Below are 25,931 nucleotides of genomic sequence, written 5' to 3'. Positions count from 1 at the left end.
GGATGTGGACACGAAGCTAGGGTTAGGGTTGAACCGGGATGTGGACACGAAGCTAGGGTTAGGGTTGAACCGGGATGTGGACACGAAGCTAGGGTTAGGGTTGAACCGGGATGTGGACACGAAGCTAGGGTTAGGGTTGAACCGGGATGTGGACACGAAGCTAGGGTTAGGGTTGAACCGGGATGTGGACATGAAGCTAGGGTTAGGGTTGAACCGGGATGTGGACACGAAGCTAGGGTTAGGGTTGAACCGGGATGTGGACACGAAGCTAGGGTTATGGTTGAACCAGGATGTGGATACGAAGCTAGGGTTAGGGTTGGACACGAAGCTAGGGTTAGGGTTGGACATGAACCTAGGGTTAGGGTTGGACATGAAGCTAGGGATAGGGTTGGACATGAAGCTAGGGTTAGGGTTGGACATGAAGCTAGGGTTAGGGTTGGACATGAACCTAGGGTTAGGGTTGGACATGAAGCTAGGGTAGGGGTTGAACCGGGATGTGGACATGAAGCTAGGGTTAGGGTTGGACACGAAGCTAGGATTAGGGTTTAGACAGTTGCAGTACCTGACATATCTGGACAGCATAGCTAAGCAGGGTCTTCAGGCTGGTCTGTCCTCTGTTATGGGGCAGGTACTCCTTCAGACTGCCAGCAGGCAGGTACTCCATGATCAACTTGATGGCTCTGCCTCCTACACATACACAGATAAAGAGGTTTGAGCGGACTCAGCACAGGTGATGCTAGTGTACGTGCCTGCGTGCGTGTCTACGTCCGTGCGCGTGTGGCAGGGGTATGCGTTCCTCTCGCTCACCCTCCTCCTGGCAGATGCCCTTGTACTTGACGATGTTCTCGTGGTAGAGTTCTTTAAGGATTCCTATCTCACTCCAAAGGTTGTTGCTCTGCTCCTCCCTGTTCTCTGGTTTGAGACTCTTCACTGCTACCAGCTCCCCTGTCCGGTCCCCTCTGGGGTCGTACCGACACAGCTCCACCTTGCCAAAGTGACCCTACGCACGCAGACAGCCAGTTACATACCCACGTTCCCGTTATACACCATCCACGTCAGCCTAAAGAGACTCAGGAACACACACCGTGACACGCCTAGCGGTAACTGCATACACACACACTCATTCTCTGCCGCATTGAAAAACACAGAAACGTGCGTTTACCTCCCCCAAATCGCGGATCCTCTTGAGGAACCTCTTCTGGAACAGAGTGGGGTCGACCTCCTGAGTGGGCGCCGGCTTGATAGAGGGGTCTGGTGGAGGGACACACACACTGTTACCACCGACAACTTGTACAGTGAGTGGGTTTATTCAGCGAAGCTACAGCACACCAGTATGATGGATGTGGATCTGCGACATGACTGCAGTACCTCATTCTGGCCACAGTGTGGGAGTATTAAGGGCAATATGCATATCCAAGGGGTCCAGTTTAGGGGGAGATGTAGTTTCCTGGGTTCACTCGCACACAACACTCATACACACACACACTCTTGCAAGCTCTCTCTCTAGCTAGCGATTGGGAACGGCTGCTGTATTTAGTATTTTATTAGGAGCCGTGTTAGCGGTTGCGAAAGCTGCAGCCACAGGAAGAGTAGCAGGGGAATGATGACACATGACTTACTGCATACATTCAAAGAGCCTTCGTACAGATACGTATGCACACAAACACACACAGCTCCTCCCACGTGTCACACACAGACGTACACATACACACACACCAGTAACACGATTTCCTTGGCAAAAAAAATGAAAGACTAAACTCTATGGTCCTTGATAGACCTACTTTATGTCAGAAAATAAATAAATGTGACTCTGGATGACAACATTATTCTGTTTGTTATCAACAGTAGGGCTGTTTTCCTCAATAAATTAAGTCTGCTTCCTGTTTTGTTTCCTCTCCTTCCTTACTTCCTAGTATCGCAATACTGGTATCGTGACAACACTAACAAGCACACACAGAAACACGTACTCTGCTCCTCCAGCGTGTCTATGTCTCTGACAATGGCCCTGAAGAAGGGGCGTTTGTGGGGGTCGTAGGTCATGCAGTGAGTCATCAGTTCAGCCAGCTCTTTGCAGTCTGGGGTAGCCAACTGGCACTCCGCTGCATAGAACCTCTCCTTCTACTCACGGGGGGAGAGAGAGAAACCTCATTAGTTATCAAGGCAGAGCAAGCATGAGGGCATGTATTATCCGTGCTTGTCCTGGGCAGGAACTGAGTACCGCCCCCTAAAAAAAAAGGTTCTACTGCTTGAGTTCCTGTTCCTCTTATAGAATATTAGATCATAAGTATTGTGGAGCTCCTGCACTGAAATATAAACAGCACCGGTACCCAAAATGAGCACTGGCACTTATTTCAGTCCAAGTCAAGCACGGTGTATTACTCTGGGTTGCAATACATTTGTTACAGATATGTATTGGTAGTATCTTACAAGTGGATCAAGGTGTGTGTGTGTGTGTGTGTGTGTGTGTGTGCAGGCGTGTACCTCAGTGAGTTTCTTGTCTTTGAGGGGCACTTCTCCATCATAGCAGATCTCCCAGAGTGTTGTGCCGAAGCCCCACTTATCGGCCGCTACACTCAGGTTGGTAGAGTCCTTCACACACTCTGGAGCGATCCATGGGATCCGGTCCACACACTCTGCAGGGTGGCACAAACACAGCCTTAGGCACACGGTATGTGTTTGTGTACACTATACGGGGAGAGGGGAATGCATTCGACTGAAACGTGTCTCCCGCATTTAACCCAACCCCTCTGAATCAGAGAGGTGAGGGGGGGGGCTGCCTTAAACATCAACATCCACGTCATCAGTGCCCGGGCAGCAGTTGTTGTTGGGCGTTTAACTGCCTTGCTCAAGGGCAGATTTATACCTTGTTGGCTAGGGGATTCGATCCAGCAAACTTTCGGTTACTGGCCCAACGCTCCTACCCGCCGCTCACTGTACGAACACATTCACATTCGGTGTAAAAACACACTCTATTGTACTGAACACACACAACAAACTGTTGGAGAGGTTTTGTCAGTGTTAATATGTTTGTCGTCCTGTCTTCCCTCTCTGATACATTTACTGTATTACTTTTCCATGTTGCACTCTCTGTCTCTCTCTCCCTTCTCTCTCTCTCTCTCCTTGTGTAGTGGGCTCTGCCTTCCCCGTCATGTGACCCAGGCCACCCAGCCTCTCTCTGGCCTGGAGTCAATTCACTCCCAACTGACAGGAATCCACAGCCCTGCCATGCCAGTAACACAGTACATAAACCGAAGGGGGGGGTGATGGAGGGAAGGGGCGGGAAAAGGAGAGAGTCCAGGAGGAATTACAGAGAATAAGGGGAGAGAGTGGGAAAAGGAGAGTGGGTGGGGAGAAGGACAGAAAGCGGTGCGGAGAGGGGAAATAGAGATTGGGATGAAAGCGTCTTCTCATTTGTCAGATTCAAATGTCCCAGTGGACTTTCACACGGAGACATCCAGTCCAGTCATTAACTCCTCCGGTCTGTTTAACCGTCTTCACTCAGCCACAGACACCGTAAATGGTTGCCGAACAGAAACATGATGCCGTCGGAGGGAAATATGGAATGTGAGAAGTGTCCTCGTACAGTATCCTTCCTGAAGACAACAATTCCCCGACAAAACCTCACTAACACGGGTGGTCTTTTGTAGCTCAGCTGGTCGGGCACGGCGTTTGCAACGCCAGGGTCGTGGGTTCGATCCCGCGGACCACCCATACGTAAAATGCATGCACATATGACTGTTAAGTCGCTTTGGATAAAAGCGTGTGCTGAAACAGCATATATTATATGACTGTGAAGACATTCTCCTGGGTCACAAACCCTTCGGAACTCAATATACTGTTACAACGGAGGCTTCATATTTATATGATCTCACACTGGGCCCTTGTCCTGTCAGAGCTCAACGTGGATCCCTACAGCAAAACAAGATGAGTTGCTCTGGATGACAACAAAAACGGTCATTGAATATGGTGGTTGTCTGGCACACATTGTGCATAACTTGCCACACAGAAATGATTCAGTGAAGTCGTACCCTCTCTGGTCAACACAGTGATGGGTATGCCGGGGTCGCTGAGCTTGATGAAGGGTCCTCCCTCACTGTCCACTCCATCTCTGGCCAGCAGGATGTTCTTGGTACACACAAAGCCATGCACCAGCTTCTTATCCTCCTGCATGCACGCACGCACACACACACACGAGAGAGAGTCACATCAAATCTAATTGTATTTGTCACATGCGCTGAATACAACAGGTGTAGTAGAGTTTACCGTGAAATGCTTCCTTATGAGACTTTACCAACGATGCAGAGTTTTTTTTTTTTATATCCCAAGAGGAATAACATAGACAGGGTACATACAGGGAGTGCCAGTACCAGATCAATGTGGAGGAGTACAAGGTATTTGAGGTAGACATGTACATCTAGGTATGGAGAAAGCGACTAGGCATCAGGATAGATAATAATAAGAGTACAATAAAGAACATTGTAGCAGCACCATATGATGAGTGTGAAAGTATGTGTGTGTGTGTAGTGTGTGTGTGTGTAAGTGAGTGGGTATAGTCTTGTGAGTGTACATAGAGTCAGTGCAAGATAAGGTCAACGCAGATGGTCCACTCTACGGCTTTGGGTGATTGAAGTCTTTGGTGTGTGTCTTACCAGGTAGCTGAGAGCACTAGCCAGTTGTTTGGCCACCTGGAACTTCCATGGTGTACCGAGAGGACTGTGTTGTCTTCGCATGAGCAGATCCAACGGACCGAACTGAACAAACTCCTCCACCATGATATCTGGGGGAGAGAGAGGGACAGTCAATACACACACACACACACACACACACACACACACACACACACACACACACACACACACACACACACACACACACACACGCACTCGGGGAATATTCTGCCCGCTGGCCACCACAACAGAAAGACTGGTTTGTCTTGTGTTTTGGGAAACAGTACAGTGACACCTATAAGTAACAAAAGACAAGGGAACGCTCAAGTAAATGAGGGATATTGAAAGTACATTGAAAGCAGGTGCTTCCACACAGGTGTAGTTCCTGAGTTAATTGAGCAACTAACATTCCATCATGCTTAGGGTCATGTATAAAAATGCCCAATTCGGTATTTGTAAATAATGGCAAGTCCTATCACATCCACTAACAGTGTAGGTCCTGTATTACCACTTCTTACAGTAACAGAAGGATGGATTAAGAAGTGAGTTTAAGGTTTAGATGTGTCATGCAGGTTACCATGGCAGCGTAAGGTGTGTGTTTGTGTGTGTACTCACTCTCCAGGTGGCGTACACAGACTCCATAGAGCAGGGCGATGTGCTTATGGGAGACCTGCCGCATCATACTGGCTGTCTCAAAGAAGGCCTGGGGAGAGAGGGAGAAAAAGGGAGAGCGGGAGAAAAAGAGAGCGGGAGAGATGGAGGTGAGAGAGAGAAAAAGAGAGAGCCGGAGACAAAGAGAGCAGGAGAAATGGAGATGAGAGAGAGAGGAGAGAGTCAGTCAGCTAATGTGGCAGAATATTGCCACAGAACATCACTCACATACTCTCAGAAGTTACTCTTCTAGTGGGAGTCCCTAAAGTTATCACAGGATGGAAACAGTGTGTGTGTCTTACCAGAGAGATGTCCCTGTGTCCGGACCCCAGCACCTTCAGCACTACTTTGACATCCTGAGAGGAAGAGTATCCAGCATCCTCATCCTCCGCACTCTTCACCTTCAGTACTCCAGCATAGATGTTCGTCCGGGTACCCAGCCCCAGGTGCTCTCCCTGAGAGGCAGGAGAGAGGGAGAGAGGAGAGTGAGTTAGTCAAGACACACTCACGAGATAAACACACACTGGTGACTGACACCAGTAAGAAAACACTGAAGGACTTAAGTGGCAAGAAAAATAAAAGATTGACAAAGTCTCTTTCAGCCGATGTACTGGATGTGACTGATAGGGGTGTGTACTGGATGTGACTGATAGTGGTGTGTACTGGATGTGACTGATAGTGGTGTGTACTGGATGTGACTGATAGGGGTATGTACTGGATGTGACTGATAGGGGTACAGTGCCTTGCGAAAGTATTCGGCCCCCTTGAACTTTGCGACCTTTTGCCACATTTCAGGCTTCAAACATAAAGATATAAAACTGTATTTTTTGTGAAGAATCAACAACAAGTGGGACACAATCATAAAGTGGAACGACATTTATTGGATATTTCAAACTTTTTTAACAAATCAAAAACTGAAAAATTGGGCGTGCAAAATTATTCAGCCCCTTTACTTTCAGTGCAGCAAACTCTCTCCAGAAGTTCAGTGAGGATCTCTGAATGATCCAATGTTGACCTAAATGACTAATGATGATAAATACAATCCACCTGTGTGTAATCAAGTCTCTGTATAAATGCACCTGCACTGTGATAGTCTCAGAGGTCCGTTAAAAGCGCAGAGAGCATCATGAAGAACAAGGAACACACCAGGCAGGTCCGAGATACTGTTGTGAAGAAGTTTAAAGCCGGATTTGGATACAAAAAGATTTCCCAAGCTTTAAACATCCCAAGGAGCACTGTGCAAGCGATAATATTGAAATGGAAGGAGTATCAGACCACTGCAAATCTACCAAGACCTGGCCGTCCCTCTAAACTTTCAGCTCATACAAGGAGAAGACTGATCAGAGATGCAGCCAAGAGGCCCATGATCACTCTGGATGAACTGCAGAGATCTACAGCTGAGGTGGGAGACTCTGTCCATAGGACAACAATCAGTCGTATATTGCACAAATCTGGCCTTTATGGAAGAGTGTCAAGAAGAAAGCCATTTCTTAAAGATATCCATAAAAAGTGTCGTTTAAAGTTTGCCACAAGCCACCTGGGAGACACACCAAACATGTGGAAGAAGGTGCTCTGGTCAGATGAAACCAAAATTGAACTTTTTGGCAACAATGCAAAACGTTATGTTTGGCGTAAAAGCAACACAGCTGAACACACCATCCCCACTGTCAAACATGGTGGTGGCAGCATCATGGTTTGGGCCTAATTGTCTTCAGCAGGGACAGGGAAGATGGTTCAAATTGATGGGAAGATGGATGGAGCCAAATACAGGACCATTCTGGAAGAAAACCTGATGGAGTCTGCAAAAGACCTGAGACTGGGACGGAGATTTGTCTTCCAACAAGACAATGATCCAAAACATAAAGCAAAATCTACAATGGAATGGTTCAAAAATAAACATATCCAGGTGTTAGAATGGCCAAGTCAAAGTCCAGACCTGAATCCAATCGAGAATCTGTGGAAAGAACTGAAAACTGCTGTTCACAAATGCTCTCCATCCAACCTCACTGAGCTCGAGCTGTTTTGCAAGGAGGAATGGGAAACAATTTCAGTCTCTCGATGTGCAAAACTGATAGAGACATACCCCAAGCGACTTACAGCTGTAATCGCAGCAAAAGGTGGCGCTACAAAGTATTAACTTAAGGGGGTTGAATAATTTTGCACGCCCAATTTTTCAGTTTTTGATTTGTTAAAAAAGTTTGAAATATCCAATAAATGTCGTTCCACTTCATGATTGTGTCCCACTTGTTGTTGATTCTTCACAAAAAAATACAGTTTTATATCTTTATGTTTGAATCCTGAAATGTGGCAAAAGGTCGCAAAGTTCAAGGGGGCCGAATACTTTCGCAAGGCACTGTATGTACTGGATGTGACTGATAGGGGTATGTACTGGATGTGACTGATAGGGGTATGTACTGGATGTGACTGATAGGGGTATGTACTGGATGTGACTGATAGGGGTGTGTACTGGATGTGACTGATGGGGGTGTGTACTAGATGTGACTGATGGGGGTGTGTACTGGATGTGACTGATAGTGGTGTGTACTGGATGTGACTGATAGGGGTATGTACTGGATGTGACTGCTAGGGGTATGTACTGGATGTGACTGATAGTGGTGTGTACTGGATGTGACTGATGGGGGTGTGTACTGGATGTGACTGATAGGGTATGTACTGGATGTGACTGATAGGGTATGTACTAGATGTGTGGAGTGGGGGTGTCAAACATGCAAACATTATCTTCAATGCCCTTAAATAATAACTTCATAGAATAATATTCACAATCTTCTAACTCATGATATGTGGCTGGCTGGCTAGTGGCATGTGGATCTTTGTTGTATGCGGTAGTTAGCTAGAGTCTAGACCAGTGGTCACCAACAGGTCGATCACGGTCGACTGGCCGATATTTAAGGCATTCCTAGTTGATCACCAAACATTTCTGTAGAAAAGCCAACCGTAAAGGTTTGCCATCTCATTGAATTGTTTAATTTGTCTTGCGCTGTTGGCGGTAGGTGCACTTGATTCAGAAGCCCTGCACGCCGTGTAGGCCAAGTGTTCCCATTTTGAACCATTTCATTTGTCTGAAGGGACAAACACCGCCTACCAGGAGAACTGTGGCTAAATCAAGAGCGCCTACTGCGCTGGCCAGTCGGATAGCTCATATCACCGTGCCTACAGCTCTCACGACCCCACAGCAAATGTTTGAGACTAGCCTACCTGTGATTTTATCAAACTTTTAAAACTATGACCAAGAGAGAAACTTTGAAAGAATACAGCAAAGAGCTGCTGTTTTTATGAGCGAGTTCATTTCTAAGTTTTTATTTCAGCCCTTTTACAAAACATAAAACGCGCTCCCTACTTCCACTCGCGCTGCAGCTGGAATGAATGAGTAGCCAAGTGTATCGATAGGCCTGCATTTTAATATTAGCAGCTCATCGTGTCTATTTTAATATTAAGGAATATTTAACTTCTCTCGTCATAGGAACAACATGAATTTGTGCCTGAGGGGGATGCAGTTTGAATTGAGTTTCGGCATCAGGTGGAGGACAATGTCCCCTCTCTGGTCAGTCTCACAGGAGGAAAGGAGAGAGCAGGGACCGTGAGAGCTAGACCCTCTGCTGCTCTCTGCCTCCCTCCGCTGAGACTGACCATCAGATGCAGGTAACATCAGTGCAGTAAAATTATTTACATTTATGCTCAGCTGTGCCTCGCAAGTGATACGCCCACAGATATATTTTGTTATCAAAGCTCGAATTATGAAATGAAATATGGTCTGAGAATAACAATATTGGTAGGCCAGGCATATAGCCAATATGCTGTGATAATGTATTAGGGCTACTACACACAAAAAAAAAATATATATATATATATATATATATATATATATATATATATATATATATATATGATGGTCTGGTGAAATACCTCACTCATCACCCAAAAGGGCACTTGGCAAGTAGGAGGGTAAATGGGCAGGTGCTTGGGCACAGGAAGACCCCTATCTGTGCACGTGCCTGTTACGGTGTGTGGTACTGTACCTGTAAGATCTCTTCCTTGAGGATCCTGTGGAAGCTGAGTTGGCTCTCCTGCAGGGGTGTCTGGGGGACCAGCACTCGTTCCTTAGTTACTACCAGCAGGTTGGACACCTCTGAAACACACACATATTCCATATTAGCCAGTGCAAAACACACACACACACACACACACACACACACACACACACACACACACACACACACTAACACGCAACACAGAACACACACCAGGGTTGTGTTCATTAGGCCACGCAACAACAAAATATTGCATGGCTGTCTGCTCGATTTTATACACCTGTCAGCAACAGGTGTGGCTGAAATAGCCAAATCCACTTGATTTTGTATATAGTGTAGTATGATAGTATACTTATGGGATACGCCCCCAGTGTATTTGTGAGAAGCCTTTAATACACTACGCCAGCCATGATTGGCTGGACGTCGAGACGTGTGTTGTCGGTGTTGCCTTTATAAAAAGGTCCAACGTTGCATCGAGGAGTCATTCAATATAAGCAACACCTCTTCCTCTCTCCTGCAAGGAGGGTGGTCTGGTGAAATCCCTCACTCATACTGTCAGAAAACCGGGGTTACAGTTGGAACCTAAAGTTCTCGTTCAAGTATTCATTTCGGTATTTCACTTATGGTATATACGAACTCCTGTATTGCCAGACAAGCTTATCCTGACGACCGACTGCCCTGTGTGACTCATCACACAAAATGGGCCCTGGCCCTCAGAAGATCCTACACCTAAAACAGTATGCGCCAGTGTTGGTGCAGTGACATGGAGCCTATAAAACTTTGCAAACGTATGAGATGAAGCCCAACTCGCTGCTGCCCAAATATCTTGGATAAATATGCCCTTAAATAAAGCCCAGGGCGCAGCCATTTCTCTAGTGGAATGAGCCAGTAGGCCAGCAGGAGACAATACCTTTACCAAAGCGATAGCCCCCACTATCCAGTGGGAGAGGCATTGTTTATGGAGTGCTCTACCCATGTAAGGTTTCGAGCAGGAAATGAACAACTGATCACAGTTTCTAAACCACTTAGTCCTGTCCATGTAGATGCACAGAGCACGAACATATGCAACCATTTGTTCTGGCTGTGGGATGAAAAGCTGTCAGCTCAAGGGGAAGACACGTCTAAGATGGGTTAGTAACCGTAGGGATAAAGGCGGGATTTGGCCGCAATGATACCCTATCGTTACCAGGAGCAAACTGTGCACATTGACGAGTGCACTGAGAGCGTGTGAATGTCGCTTGCACGCTTGGCAGAGGCCAACGCTAGTAACAGTGCTGCCGTAAATGAAAGCATCTTAACCTCCACCTGATCCGAGGGTTTAAAAGGCTGTTGGCATAGAGCATCCAAAACAACTGATAAGTCCCATGACAGGGCAAGCTGTTTGGACCCTGGACTCAAACGACGCGCACCGTTCATCAAACGGGCAAAACGGGTGTTGACCTACTGTTGTGCTCCCAAAACCAACACGACAAGCCGAAATAGCTGCCAGATATACCTTAATAGCAGAAAAGGCCTTTCCTTTGTCTAATAATTCCTGTGTAAACAACAGGATTACCGGGACAGAGCACTGGAACGACACGGCCTGTTAATTGGTGCGCCATTCCTCAAACACATGCCATTTACAAATCATAAAGGGACCTGGTGGATGAGGCTCTAGCACTCAACAGTCTAAATGTGATTTTGGGGAAGCCCGGCAGTGTTCAAATGAAACCGTTCATGGGCCATGCCCAGAGTGCCAACCGTTCCGGGGGAGGTTGGAAAATCTCCCTGCGCTCCTGGCACAGTAGGTCCCAATGCAGCGGGAGGTGCCACAGTTGACCGCATAGTAGTTGAGTGATCTCCGCCAGACAGTGTCTTTCTGGCCAATGTGGCACTATTAGTATGAGAAACAGAGAGAGCGATCAGGGCCAGTAGGGGGAATGAATACAGGAGGTCACATGGTCACTCATATGCCAACGCGTCCATCCTGATCGGTGCATCCCGACCCCTCAGGGAAAATAACAGGGGACACAGTGTATTCTCCCTCAATGCATAAAGATCCACTGCTGGAATGCCGAAGCGAATCCAAACCTGATTGGCCAACTCTGGGTGGAGCTTCCACTCCCCATATAGAGGGTTCCCCCAGGAGAGTAAACATGCCCTCAAATTCAGCACTACTGGTTCATGAGTAGCTCTCGTTGACTGGAGATGCACACTGCTCCACATAATCAGTCTGTGTACCAGTGTGTGTAAGTGAGGGGATCGCAGTCCCCCTTGTCTGTTTATGTAAGCCACAACCGTGGTTTCTGTCTGTTCTGACTAGAACATGACGACCCTCCATAAATGGGAGAAACGACTTTAATGCTAGGGACACTGCAAGGAGTTCCAGGCAGTTTATGTGAGTGGAACGGAGATGGGGTCCCCACACCCCGTTCAGCACCTCGTGGGTCGCACCCCAACCCGAGAGAGATGTGCCTGTCAGGACTAATTTTTGGGCGAAAACAGTGTCCATCTGGACACCCTGCGACAGAAATGTCGGGTCTCTCCAGGAGTGCAGTGCTACCGTGAAATCTATGGAGATCTGTACATGGTGATGTATTGGGACCTAGAGAAGAGACCCAGCGTTGAAACCCTCTCATATTCAAGCGCCCTAATGGGATGACCACTAAAGCCGATGCCATCAAACCCCACAGCCGTAGGCATGTTTTGAAAGAGACCAGGTTCCCTCTGCGAAGAAGTGCTAGGCAATTCTGGAATGTTCTTATACGTTTCCTTGAGGCGAGCTTGAATGATACCGAATCTAGGGTTAGACCTAGGAAAGAGATTGTCTGCGTGGGAATCAGAATGCTCTTTCCTGTGTTTATTCTGAAACCTAGAAGTTTCAGGCGTTCCCAGAGCAGACTAAGAATTCTTGTCTCGATTGAGTGCACAGCAGCGAATTGTCTATGTACGTCATCAGCCGTATATAGACTTCCTCTGAGAGGTGACAGTGAGTTATCCCTATTAGTTTTGTGATTTCCCAGAGGACAGGCTCTGAATCCATCTGAGCCTGAGCTCCGATTCCTTTGAATTGAGGTGGGTGACAGGGAATTGTAGTCCGTCTATCGTGCCCTGTACCCAGTTTGACACTACGCATGCCCACCAGATCTCTCTCCTTTCCGAGAGAGAGCAGCACCCTTTGTCGGGGGGAGAGTGTATGACAGTCCGCGAAGCGCTGCACATGCACGGCTGGCCCGCACTGGAAGAGTGCTTATGTGGCCTATCACCACAGGAAGGAGCGGTTATAGGGAGGCACACTGTTTGATTTGATTGTGTGAGAAACAACATGTCTGACTGCACCCTTGGCCTGTAGCCTGGTTGTGCTAGTGGGATAATAAAAAAAGTGAACTGACATTGGGGAGTGTTTGTGAGACGAGAGGGGGGGTCTTGTAGAAGCATTCACCTGAACACTGTCTTTTCTCCTCTTTGGGCTGTACTCTGTGACCACCGACTTGGGGCCGGTATTCAGGTGCCTGGGAACTTGCACCCTGGAACAGGCTCAGGACTGGTGGTGGAGATAGAAATGCACTTGGGGGAGGCCGTTCTCACCTCTCTGGCAATGGGGACACCACTAGGCCGTCTGCATCTTCCTCCTTACCCCCTGGGTGGGGTTAGGGGCCGGTTGGCTCCTTGGGGCCATGGGTGGGAAGGGAGGCTTCTTAGATCAGGGGTCTTTAGGGTCCGAGGTTCTCTGCTGCCTTGGGCTTGCAGCCTAGGGGGCTGGGGATCTTAAAGGAATTTTGACCTGCTGCAGACTGGGCGAAGGTGGAGCCATGCACAGGGGAGGCACTGGGCTGTATCTTACTGGGCAGACAGAGCTGGAGGGCTCCCTCTTCTTCTCCTCGCACCGTTTCTCAATGGTGGGACCGACAAGGCCTACGAGAGCATCCAGGATCTTCAGATTCTCACTGTCAGACACCGTGGATAGATTGAGCCATCGAGCCATCGCGCCCTCTCCTGGGATATCATGAGCCCCATCACTCTTCCCGACACCTGGACGGCAGCTTTAAGCAGATGCAGGTTGAGGTCTGTAGCAATGCAGCTCTCGTCTCACAAACTTGGCTCCGGTGTGACCGTTATCTCTTCCTGTAGCTCAGCTTGGTATGCCGAGGTCATGGAAGCGGTGTTGAGCCCTGTCACCGCTGTGGCGATCAACTTGTAGACCTCTGTCACGGAGGACTGAATGCACACGCACTTGGCTGGTAAGGTGGGACCAGTCGAGCTCATGGAGAACTTCTGGCTGGGGTGTAGATGGGAAGCTACCATTGGGTCGATGGGGGGGCATGTGGGCAAGCCCAATCCCTTCCATGTCAACACAGTCCAACACGACCCACCTTGGACAGGGTTCTTGGAGGAAAAAGGTCTATTCCAGGTACGGATAACCTCCTCCATTCATTCTGGAAGACTGGTATAAATTGCCTGGCTGCCCATTTGGCTTTGGGTAGCTTACCTTCGTAGCGGGACGTGGTGGTCTCTGCTACTGTATTAGGCAAGGGAATCAACAGTTTATCTGCAGTGCGTTTGCACACGTCTTGCAGGTCCACACCGAGAGACGGTTTCGGATTCCCTGGCAGGAGGCTTGGCGGCCTGAGGGGATGAAGGAGTCGTTGCCTCCATCTGATGATTCCAAATGGAGGCTGTCAAGAAAGCCCCATGGAGTCGTTGTCGTCTGATATCAGGAAGCCCGGCAGGGAGGCAGCAAGGTCATTGCTGGAGTCCTCCAACAGTGGGGCAATGGCTTCAAGCTGGTCATCCCAGCTAGTGCTAGCAATCGCTTCGAGATTCCCTGTGGGGATATCCATCGCCTCTAATGAGCCATTGGGGATGTCAGCCCCATGTTAGGGTCGTGTTGACTGAGGCTAGCTTGGCGTGCGACGGAGACTCTTCACCATGAAGAGGGCACAGTCCAGTTAGGTAGCTAGCAATTAGTGGTTTATCTCCAATGGTGGCACTTGTGTGATGGCCGGATACCATTTCCAAAAAAGATAGACAAGATAGCTTGGTAGTACGTAGTAAAAAAAAAAATATTGTCCAAGTTAAACCACTAAACTTTGAAGCTAGCTAGCGTGGTGGCAAGCTTGCTTATGAGTAGTCACTGTTTGGATACAGCTAACTTGGTCGGGAAAAGAGTTAGCCGAAGATTCTTCCTCAAAGAATCTTCCTCTAACTATGGTGAAGGAAAAGGAAAATTGCCACTACCGCACAGTCCAGAGAATAGTGCCTGTTGAGCGAGTTGTAAGCTCACGCCTGAGGACAGTTTAGCTATTCCGGAAAAGGCAGTCGTGTCGAGGTAAGGTTTCTGATGAAAAGCGAGAAGAGGTGCTTGAATGACTCAAACCTTTTCTAGGGTAGGAGGGACACAGTTCCCCGACGCACACATCACGAAATCCAGCCAATTAAGGATGGCGTAGTGTAATAAAGTTTTATGACATATACGCTGGGGCCGTATCCCATAAGTGAAATACCAAAACAAATACTTGAAAGAGAACCAGTATATAATCCAGTATATACTTTTGTGGCCAAAAGTTTTGAGAATAACACAAATATTAATTTCCACAAAGTTTGCTGCTTCAGTGTCTTTTTTGTCAGATGTTACTATGGAATACTGAAGTATAATTACAAGCATTTCATAAGTGTCAAAGGCTTTTATTGACAATTACATGAAGTTGATGTAAAGAGTCAATATTTGCAGTGTTGACCCTTCTTTTTCAAGACCTCTGCAATCTGCCCTGGCATGCTGTCAATTAACTTCTGGGCCACACTGATGGCAGCCCATTCTTGCATAATCAATGCTTGGAGTTTGTCAGAATTTGTGGGTTTTTGTTTGTCCACCCGCCTCTTGAGGACTGACCACAAGTTCTGAATGGGATTAAGGTCTGGGGAGTTTCTTGGCCATGGACCCAAAATATCTATGTTTTGTTCCCCGAGCCACTTAGTTATCACTTTTGCCTTATGGCAAGGTGCTCCATTATGCTGGAACAGGCATTGTTCGTCACCAAACTGTTCCTGGATGGATGGTAGAAGTTGCTCTCGGAAGATGTGTTGGTACCATTCTTTAGTCATGGCTGAGTTATTAGGCAAAATTGTGAGTGAGCCCACTCCCTTGGGTGAGAAGCAACCCCACACATGAATGGTCTCAGGATGCTTTACTGTTTGCATGACACAGGACTGATGGTAGCACTCACCTTGTCTTCTCCGGACAAGCTTTTTTCCAGATGCCCCAAACAATCGGAAAGGGCATTCATCAGAGAAAATGACCGTACCCCAGTCCACAGGAGTCCAATACCTGTACATTTTGCAGAATATCAGTCTGTCCTTGATGTTTTTCCTGGAGAGAAGTGGCTTCTTCGCTGCCCTTCTTGACACCAGGCCATCCTCCGAAAGTCTTGCCTCACTGTGCGTGCAGATGCACTCCCACCTGCCTGCTGCCATTCCTGAGCAAGCTCTGTACTGGTGGTGCCTCGATCCCGCAGCTGAATTAACTTTAGGAGACGGTCCTGGCCCTTGCTGGACTTTCTTGGGCGTCCTGAAGCCTTCTTCACAACAATTGAACCGCTCCCCGCTCTCCGATAAATGGTTGATTTAGGTGCAATCTTACTGGCAGCAATATCCTTGCCTGTGAAGCCCTTTCTGTGTAAAGCAATGATGACGGCACGTGTTTCCTTGCAAGTAACCATGGTTGACAGAGGAAGAACAAGGATTCCAAGCACCACCCTCCTTTTGAAGCTTCCAGTCTGTTATTCGAACTCAATCAGCATGACAGAGTGATCTCCAGCCTTGTTCTCGTCAACACTGACACCTGTGTTAACGAGAGAATCACTGACGTGATGTCAGCTGGTCCTTTTGCGACAGGGCTGAAATGCAGTGGAAATGTTTTTTTGGGGATTCAGTTCATTTGCATAGCAAAGAGGGACTTTGCAATTCATTGCAATTTATCTGATCACTCTTCATAACATTCTGGAGTATATGCAAATTGCCATCATACAAACTGAGGCAGCAGACTTTGTGGAAATTAGTATTTGTGTCATTCTCAAAACACTTGTCCACGACTGTACAGTGTAACAAAAATGCAATGTAGAGTAGTAGATATATTAGAATCATTATCAGTGTGTGGCTGGGTGGAGAGGAGGAAGTGATGTTGTGACAAAAAGAACTCTGTGGTTTTCAACACACAAACACAACAAAATCAAAACACAAATGATGCTCCACCCTTGTGACAGGCTCATCATAGCAGGCAAAATATTTAATCATAACAACCTCCACACACACACCTCCACCTCCCACGCCTGTCTGCAGTAAACAGAGGAGGAGAGATGTGCTCAGGAAACCACAGTACTCCTTTCCTTGCCTCTCACTGATGCACATGCACGCACACACACACACACACACACACACACACACACACACACACACACACACACACACACACACACACACACACACACACACACACACACACACACACACACACACACACACAGAGGATGTAAACAAGACAGGGTTCTCACACACACAAGACACTTGCAAAAACACATAGCCACACCTACACACAGATGCACACAGTTACCCTCAGAGGGTTAAGTGAGTGGTAATCATGGTGAGGCAGTGTCGCTAAGGGAAACTAGAGCTCTTGGTGTAAACAGGTACTAAAAGGGACATCCTTTCAGCTGACCAGAACCAAGTCACGCAGAGGGCTCAGTTCGTGCGTGCTTGTGTGCAAAACATGTATGGAAAGACCAACATGACATTCTGAGGGGCTGAAATAAAAGCACTAAAAGTTGAAGTGAAAGTATGTGTGTGTGTACTGAATATTTGTGTCTCTCCTCATACCTCTGGGCTGTGGGGGGCAGCAGCGTTTGAGCTGGAAGTGGAGGTTGTCCGTACGGAGGTTCTGTCTTGCCAGGTGGTCTAGGAGCTCTCTGAGAGAAGATCTGTAGGTCTCGGTCCCAAACAGACGGAATCCCTCAGAACCCACCTCGATCTGGAAGTTCTTATACAGATGCACCTGCCTCGACTCACACAGATCCAACTGGAGAGGGGGGGGGGGGTAGATGAAGGGAAGGAGAGAAGGAAAGAGGAAATCAGGGAGGGAAAGGGGGAGAGAGTTAGGCAGGATAAAACAAACTGTTTTCCACTGCATACTGCCTGGAACATACTATCCCCCCCCCACACACACACACACACACACAGTTTTCACTGATGGGAGTTCAGCTTATCTAACCATGGTAATGTGATATACACACCAGACTGCCAGGCTGTTGTTTTGACAGTAACCACACATTGTTTGAAAAGGACATCCTGTGTCTGTGTGTGTCTGTGTGTATGTGTCTCAGAGTGTGTATCATGTTTTGGTATCATCTGTGTTGTAACTGTTTATCAGACAGCTCCTAGTCACTTCCTTGTGTGATTATCTCTGAACTTTGTTGTTTTGGCTTTTTATCAGACTTCTCCATTCGTTCCACCTCAGTTATTAACAACCAACTCTCTCTGCCTGCAAAAATACTTTGTTCTCAACAGGGTGTTTTTTTTGCATATCCCAACTCTCCCTGAGACACCCTCGGAGAGTGGAGTCACGGTCAGGGTCTGCCATTTCGACCCTGGCCATACCAATGCAACCGTGGAACAATTAGGGTTAAGTGCCTTGCGCAAGGGCACATTGACAGACTTGTCACCTTGTCAGCTCCGCGATTCCAACCAGCGACCTTTCGATTACTGGGCCAGCGCTCTAACCGCTAGGCTACCTGCCGCCCTAATTCCAGCGTAGAGTGTGGACGCACTTTCCTATTACCGGAAATTATGCAGTCAAGATACCCACATTTGGGGTAATTCACAGGGGTCAGCATGGCCAGAGTGCAATGGTCTCGCGCCTCTTTCGTAATCAAGGTGTCTCCCGTGCCAGGTAAGCACGTGTTACCTCTTTGCAGACCACGGTCATGATGATGTTACGGTAGTCAGTACAGGACCAGCGCAGGACGTAGGTTCCCTCCTCGTTGCCTTCCTGACGAAGCTTCTGGATGGCATACTCCGTACTGCAGGAGACAACAGTCAAACCCCCGAAACTCGACGGTAGATTAAGACAAATGAAACAGATAGAGAAAGGTAGAAGGACAAGAAGAGAGGTTATGAGAATAGAGAGATGAGGGGGATATAAAGATGGAAATGGGGGAGAGAGAACAAAAGCCAGACAGAGAGAAAAAAAGAGAGAGTGAGTGTGTGTGACTACTGACCAGATAGGTCCATGACAGCAGTTCTGTAGGTTCTGCACCACAGAAGAAGGAGCCACCTCTGTACACAGGTAGTGATGGGCATCTACCGTAAGACGGAAATACCCGTCCACCAGAGCAGCGAACGCCAGCGCCTCGCCTCTAAACTCCAGCTGCACCTCCTAGAGGACAATCGAGTTACACAATAGTAACAAATACCTCATAAATCATTACATTCAATACTTGATTCATTCGTCATTATTTGGATCCCCGTTAGCAGGTTGACATTTATTGGGATGAATCGTGTCCCAGAGGCCTAGCTCAGCGGTTCCCACAGCAAAGTAAAAATTGGCTATATCGTAAAAAATGTATGCTAATAAGAATGAGCCTTTTGGTCTTCATTTAAGGTTGGGCGTAAGGTTAGCAGGGTAGTTAAGGTTAGCTTTAAAATCAGATTTGATTACTTTGTGGCTAGGCCAGCTAGTGACCACTCTGCAGAGCTGCCTCCAGGACAAGATTCATCCCAATAAATCAAATGGCAAGGCTCTCCAGAGGGTGGTGCGGTCTGCACAATGCATCACCGGGGTAAAACTACCTGCCCTCCAGGACACCTACAGCACCCGATGTCACGGGAAGGCCAAAAAGATCATCAAGGACAACAACCACCCGAGCCACTGCCTGTTCAACCCGCTACTATCCAGAAGGCGAGGTCAGTACAGGTGCATCAAAGCTGGGACCGAGAGACGGAAAAACATATTCTATCTCAAGGCCATCAGACTGCTAAACAGCCATCACTAACACAGAGAGGCTACTGCCTACATACAGACTTCACATCATTGGCCACTTTAATAAATGGATCACTAGTCACTTTAATAATGTTTACATTTCTTGCATTACACATCTCATATGTATATACTGTATTTTATACCATCTATTACATCTAGCATATGCCGCTCTTTCATTGCTCATCCATATATTTTTATATTCTTATTCCATTCCTTTACTTAGATTTGTGTGTATTATGTAGATGTGGAATTGTTAGATTACATGTTAGATATTGCTGCACTGTCGGAACTAGAAGCACAAGCGTTTCTCTACACTTGCAATAATCTGCTAACCATGTCTATGTGACCAATAACATTTCAAGATTCATCCCAATAAATACCAACCTGCTCCCCATTAGCTGACACCTTAGTCTGTGTTCCAAAACACTCCACTAGCTTCCTTTCTTGTAGATTCCTTTTCTCATCCCTCATTCCTTTTCTCATCTTTCCTTAGTGCTCTAGACTGCACATCTTCAAGGAGCTTGTTTTTTCGAGGTTCAGTTAGCTTGGTCTGATGCAACAAGTGGCACACTTATAAGCCGTGGCATGCAGTCACAGCGATCATTTCAGTCCCACAGAATTAGAGCAACACTGTAAGTACTGTACACACACTCAGCAACTGTACAATACTTCTCCTGTACATAGCTCTATTCTTAACAGAGGAATGTCTAATGGTAATCTAATCTCATCTAAACACAGACTACTAATCAGATGATTTGTTCCTGGGCTAGGTTGGCTGGTTGTTAGGCCCGGTGACATTTGAACCAGCTGGCTGGAGCTGAGACAGTACAGAGACCAAATAATTAATTAATTAATTAAACACTAAATATGCTACTGTCACTGCTTAATCGGCATAATCTCAGCTCAAGCAGTATTGGGAGTGTGTGCGTGTGCATGTGCGCGTGTGTGTGTGTGTGTGTGTGCGCGTGCGTGCACTTATCTTACCATCTTCTTGTTATCCTGTCTGAAGATGGTGACAGAGGACTCTTTGATTACGATGTGTGTGATCTCGTGAAAGTCACAGAACGTCACCCAGTCGTCACTGGCGTCGCTCTTCTTGTCCTTCTGCTGTTTGCCCTCAAGCTTGTTCTTCTTGGACTTTGTCTTCTCTTTCAGCATCAGGGTATTCTATTGCCAATAAAAGCAAAAATGCATTGTCATAAGATTTCTCATAGATTAGTTTCAAAATACATTCAGATACTTCAATACCTTCCAATCACTCCCTCTCCAGATATATCTCAACCAAAAGTCTAATGTTAGACATTCTAACATATCTCAACCAGAAATCTCACACCAACACCTTTAACCTCCCCACCTTCCCACTCACATTAGGGGGCTTCCTCCTGTAGGAGATCCCTGTGGTCCCAGTAACCTGGACCTCTATGGCCAGGGAGGGCTCAGGTCCATGGCTCAGCCCCCCGTTTGTCTCTCCCTCCTGGGTAAGTACCAGGGCCCTGGGCTCCAACACCTCCCTCCCCAGGCCCCGGGTGAGGCCTTCCAGGGTGGACAGGTACTTGATCTTCAGGTCGTACAGCGTGATGTTGCTGTCCTGCATCGTGCGACTGTTGAACTCATTCAGGAAGTTCTTGAAGACGTTGTTGATGCGGAGCCGGGTGAGGATGTTGCGTTGTTTAATGCTCCGGTTCAGGTTCTCCGGGATAAAACGTTTGTAGCTGGAGAGAGCAGGAGGAGAAAGGGATTGGTAAATAGAGGGGGGTAGATGGAGTCAGTGTAGGAATTAGGGACATTGTCTTCCCTTTCCATTTGTTAACAGGTACGTGTGTACAGATTATACAGTATATCTGTGTGCAATGTTCCCTCTAAACTATGCTCCCCCGGGACTGCCGCGCAGAAGAAATATCAGCCCTCGTATAGAAGCACAAGTTTGAGCTTGACTCAACTAGAGTTTTCCCCCTTAGTTAATTAACACTATCACAATTTCCCTTTACTGTGGGAATTGTGATTGATTCAATCAATGCCATAGCCCGTACGCTACACAGACCGGTGTGCCATAACCAAGCAAAGCTGCAGTAGGCCTATATGCAAATAGAACATTGCCATATATGGATCTGTGCCATTCATTTTGAACTGGACTGTGTTTACAGCATGAGCAGTCGTGAGTAGATGCACTTGTTTTGAGATCAAAGCATGAGCTGCATGTAGCTGCTAGTTAGTGAGTTATTAGCCCATTTATAAATAATTTGTGGTAACTACTGTGGGAGTGATTGATTCCTACAAGAGAACAAAATGTGTACATTTCTAGACATCTTTGAAAAGCCAGTCAGGTAAAGAGCTTTTTTTTTGTCTTAAAGGGGCAGTGTTGTATTTTGAGAGATGCTTAAATAAGCTAAGTAGCCAATAGGCAGAGGATGTCATAATTTGTCTGATTCCTTGTAATAATGGTATGGGAATAATAATGTATTTGATTTATTATTTTTGCATCAAAGACAACATTTTTGTCACCACCTTGTCTGAAGGACAAGTGGTTAAACAGGTTAATGTCAAGCCCTGCATGTTTTTCTTCAAAAGTCTCATGGAATGTAGGCCTACATTGAACACAGCACATTGGCTGCTACTGTAGACTGAATGATAGAACAGCTATTTCCATGTTAAAATGTTACGGGATCCATTTCTCTTTTGTTTTTGACGGTAGGCCAAATAGCCACACTAGCCTACTTGACTACGACAACTGTAACTTAAAGTGGGTATGGCCTCAGTGTTCACAGTAGACACACCCTGGAAGTTGCACAAAATGTACACAACGTTCATGTTTGCCCTAGGCAGATCTGAAATTTGCTCACTTCCTAAAAGAAATTGTAGGGAACATTGTCTGTGTGTGAGTGTGTCATCTATACCTGATCTCATTGGAAGCAGTAGAGAGAGGTATTTCTTTGGTCATAGCGTAGTGAGTGATGGCCAGTACAGCCATGCCCAGACACTCATTCTCTATCTCATGCTGCTCCGCCTCACTCTGCTGGCTACGCACCACAGCCAGACCCTTCTGGAAATCATTCTGGCCCTGGAAACACACACACACACACACACACACACACACACACACACACACACACAATATACTCATACATAACCATACAAGAAGGGACATGTGTATACAAATCGTCAGATTTCTGATGTGGTGAATGGTGACTAATATTCCAATGAAATTAGGAAGAGTAGTGAATCATACATGTACAGTGTGCATACCCTCTCATAGACACACACACACGTACCTGGAAGAACAAGTAGTCGAGGGAGGCAGAGTCCAGTAAGGGTGTACCCTCTGGGATCTTCTGTGGGCTGAGTCCTCCTCGCAGTTTACTGATACAATGTCTCCACACTGGAGACTCACTCTCACTGGTCCCATGCCAGTTAGTGAAGTAAAACCTGGTGGATGAGAGAGAGAGAGAGAGAGAGAGAGAGAGAGAGAGAGAGAGGAGACAAAAAGAGTGAGGTGTGTGTGTGTGTGTGTGTGTGTGTGTGTGTGTGTGTGTGTGTGTGTGTGTGTGTGTGTGTGTGTGTGTGTGTGTGTGTGTGTGTGTGTGTGTGTGTGTGTGCATTGACGTTAAGTATGCAGATTTGTTTGTATTTGTGTACAAAGGTTGGCCTTAATCTAGGAACACGCCCCTAAGGTGTGACACTAATCATCTTAAACCTCTAAAAATGCAATATTCCTAACAAATCAAATGATTGAGACTAAAGCTAAAATAATGAAAGAGAGGTTCCTTGGACACGGCTACAGTGACAGTCTCGTCAACATGTCTCATTAGCGAGAGCGACAGACTGATAGAGGCCCCCCCCCCCCTTTGTTTTTCCACTGAATACAAGGGCAGATAAAAAAGCACGATCCTCAAACACTGGCACATTCTCCAGAGTGTCCCCTCGCTCAAAGACTTTGCGTCTGAAGCCTCTCCTGAACTGGTTTAGGAGTAGAGTGTGAGAGCAGAGTGGAGTGGAGCTGGAGCGAGTAGCTGGAGCTGGAGCAGAGCGAGGGGCTGTAGCGGAACTGGAGCGGAGCGAGGAGCTGGAGCGAGGAGCTGGAGCGTGACCAATTTGACTGGAGCGTGGAGCGAGATTCCCAAAGGTTGGAGCGTCAGCCTTCTTGCCCGCACCAATTTCGCTCAAGTAGCGCTCCCGTCCCAGCATGCATTTGAAGTCTACTTGTGTGCCGCTAATAGCCCCTTCCTTTAGAAACTGTCATGGAGTTGGCTAAATATTTTCATCAAGAAACTGATAACATACACAGGTGCTAAATCAAGGTGGCTTACAAAGAGGAGGACCAAGAGCAAGAGAGGGAGTGCGATGATGTACTGTCCACACCTGAAGAATCATTGTGGAACCTGAAAAGTCACCAAAAGTATAATGGTGTACTTACTATGTGCACATGCTAAAAGAAAGGAACGAGGTGGGTCGATAACATAGCGTGTCTTTTCCAACCGCTCAACTCCGCTCACATGCTCTGTTGAGGAGGGGTCGCAATATCAGAGACCGCGTCGTGCACAGTGTGCTCCCGGATCCTGCACCCTCTTCCTGGCTCCCAGGTCCCCCCCCAATGGTTTCTACCGCTGTGGTCATTGTACTCATTCTTCCAACTCAAGTGACACAAAAGTATTCGATCACTCACGCTCAGGTAACAAGGTAAAATACTTAAGAAATTGTAAACTCAAAAAAAGTTATTGCTGTGAGATGTTACCCCACTCTTCCACCAAGCCACCTGCAAGTTCCCAGACATTTCTGGGGGATATGACCCTAGCCCTCACCCACCGATCCAACAGGTCCCAGACGTGCTCAATGGGATTAAGATCCGGGCTCTTTGCTGGCCATGGCAGAACACTGACATTCCTGTCGTGCAGGAAATCACACACAGAACGAGCAGTATGGCTGGTGGCATTGTCATGTTGGAGGGTCATGTCAGGATGAGCCTGCAGGCAGGGTGCCACATGAGGGAGGAGGATGTCTTCCCTGTAACGCACAGCGTTGAGATTGCCTGCAATGACAACAAGCTCAGTCCGATGATGCTGTGACACACCACCCCAGACCATGACGGACCCTCCACCTCCAAATCGATCCCGCTCCAGAGTACAGGCCTCGCTCATTCCTTCGACGATAAATGAGAATCCGACCATCACCCCCGGTGAGACAAAACCATGTCTCGTCAGTGAAGAGCACTTTTTGCCAGTCCTGTCTGGTCCAGCGACAGTGGGTTTGTGCCCATAGGCAACGTTGTTGCCAGTGATGTATGGAGAGGACCTGCCTTACAACAGGCCTACAAGCCCTCAGTCCTGTGCAGGTGTTGTTACACGTGCTCTGCCACTGCAAGGACGATCAGCTGTCCACCCTGTCTCCCTGTAGCGCTGTCTTAGGCGTCTCACAGTACGGACATTGCAATTTATTGCCCTGGCCACATCTGCAGTCCTCATACCTCCTTGCAGCGTGCCTAAGGATTTCAGAGTCAGTAGAAAGGCCTCTTTAGTGTCCTATGTTTTCATAACTGTGACCTTAATTGCCTACCGTCTGTAAGCTGTTAGTGTTTAATGACCGTTCCACAAATGCATGTTCATTAATTGTTTATGGTTCATTGAACAAGCATAGAAAACAGTGTTTAAAATGAAGATCTGTGAAGTTATTTGGATTTTTACGAATTATCTTTGAAAGACAGGGTCCTGAAAAAGGGACGTTTCTTTTTTTTGCTGAGTTTAGTACAGCAAATGTTGTTTAATGCTCAAATGCCCACATGTGGGCTTGTTTACGTCGGTCAGACGAAACAGGCGCTCAAATTAAGAATAGCTGAACACAAAACGGCTATCCTCACCAAAAAATATTGAATATGCAATCGTGCGGCACTACCTGAAGGCCAATCATGGCTCAGCCTCAACCTTGGCATTCTGGGGAATTGAGAACGTTTCTCTTTCCTCCAGAGGGGGCAAAATTACGAGGAAATTGTTACAGTGAGGCATTTTGCGTCGAGCCAAATGGGTCTGGAATGAACAGCCCTCGTTCGCATCTTTTTGGAAAATGTGTTTTTCTTACTTTATTTCTCCGTCTTTTGTTATTCAAGTGGAATGTATGTGTAGGAAACTTGAATGATGATCACACTGTTTGAATAACCGGTCTAGTTGCTACTACTACTACTGACATTATCGACACGTTTGAGGAACATTATTTGAGCGGGACACTCCCCTGCGAGGGTATATGGTGCCTCACACATTTCTCCTACTCAAGGCTCTGATGAAGGAGATTTGTGCCGAAACGGAAGACTGTTGTTTGTTTGTCCCGACAATAAATCTATCCGATTTACGCAGAAATGGAGTGCTCCTTTTTCTTCATTCTCCCGGATAGTCACCAGTTGAAGTATCCTGGGATAAGGAATGTTTTGGCTATTTTCCGGTCCCTCAGTCGAGCATCTGATTCTCCCTTGTTCCATTTAAGATGGGCTGAAGCGCGTTTGGGTTTGCCTTCTTTCCCCGTTGGCCATAACCTGTTTGTTGAGTAAGTGTACCCTGGCTGTATGATGCAAATTCA

At 47.1% G+C, this 25,931-nt stretch overlaps 1 protein-coding gene across 1 annotated transcript in view; it reads right to left on the bottom strand.

The window, feature by feature from the left end:
- The window catches only part of LOC139406800 (tyrosine-protein kinase JAK1-like), a 57,359-nt gene that overhangs the window by 10,174 nt on the left and 21,254 nt on the right, over nt 1–25,931 (bottom strand). The window contains exons 4-20 of the mRNA XM_071149850.1: nt 22,643–22,796; nt 22,268–22,431; nt 20,740–21,085; nt 20,358–20,540; nt 18,613–18,770; nt 18,300–18,414; nt 17,216–17,414; nt 9,356–9,465; nt 5,621–5,773; nt 5,283–5,370; nt 4,650–4,777; nt 4,029–4,164; nt 2,482–2,633; nt 1,968–2,118; nt 1,163–1,251; nt 808–1,000; nt 563–687 (exon numbers count right to left, since the gene is read on the bottom strand). Of these exons, the coding sequence (XP_071005951.1) occupies nt 563–687; nt 808–1,000; nt 1,163–1,251; nt 1,968–2,118; nt 2,482–2,633; nt 4,029–4,164; nt 4,650–4,777; nt 5,283–5,370; nt 5,621–5,773; nt 9,356–9,465; nt 17,216–17,414; nt 18,300–18,414; nt 18,613–18,770; nt 20,358–20,540; nt 20,740–21,085; nt 22,268–22,431; nt 22,643–22,796 (2,644 nt within the window). The remainder of the gene's footprint in view (nt 1–562; nt 688–807; nt 1,001–1,162; nt 1,252–1,967; nt 2,119–2,481; nt 2,634–4,028; nt 4,165–4,649; nt 4,778–5,282; nt 5,371–5,620; nt 5,774–9,355; nt 9,466–17,215; nt 17,415–18,299; nt 18,415–18,612; nt 18,771–20,357; nt 20,541–20,739; nt 21,086–22,267; nt 22,432–22,642; nt 22,797–25,931) is intronic.

This window comes from Oncorhynchus clarkii, chromosome 4, assembly GCF_045791955.1.
Source record: "Oncorhynchus clarkii lewisi isolate Uvic-CL-2024 chromosome 4, UVic_Ocla_1.0, whole genome shotgun sequence".
Lineage (NCBI taxonomy): Eukaryota > Metazoa > Chordata > Actinopteri > Salmoniformes > Salmonidae > Oncorhynchus > Oncorhynchus clarkii.
The sequence above is the reverse complement of the archived record's forward strand: the minus strand, read 5'-3'. Positions and strand labels throughout refer to the sequence as shown.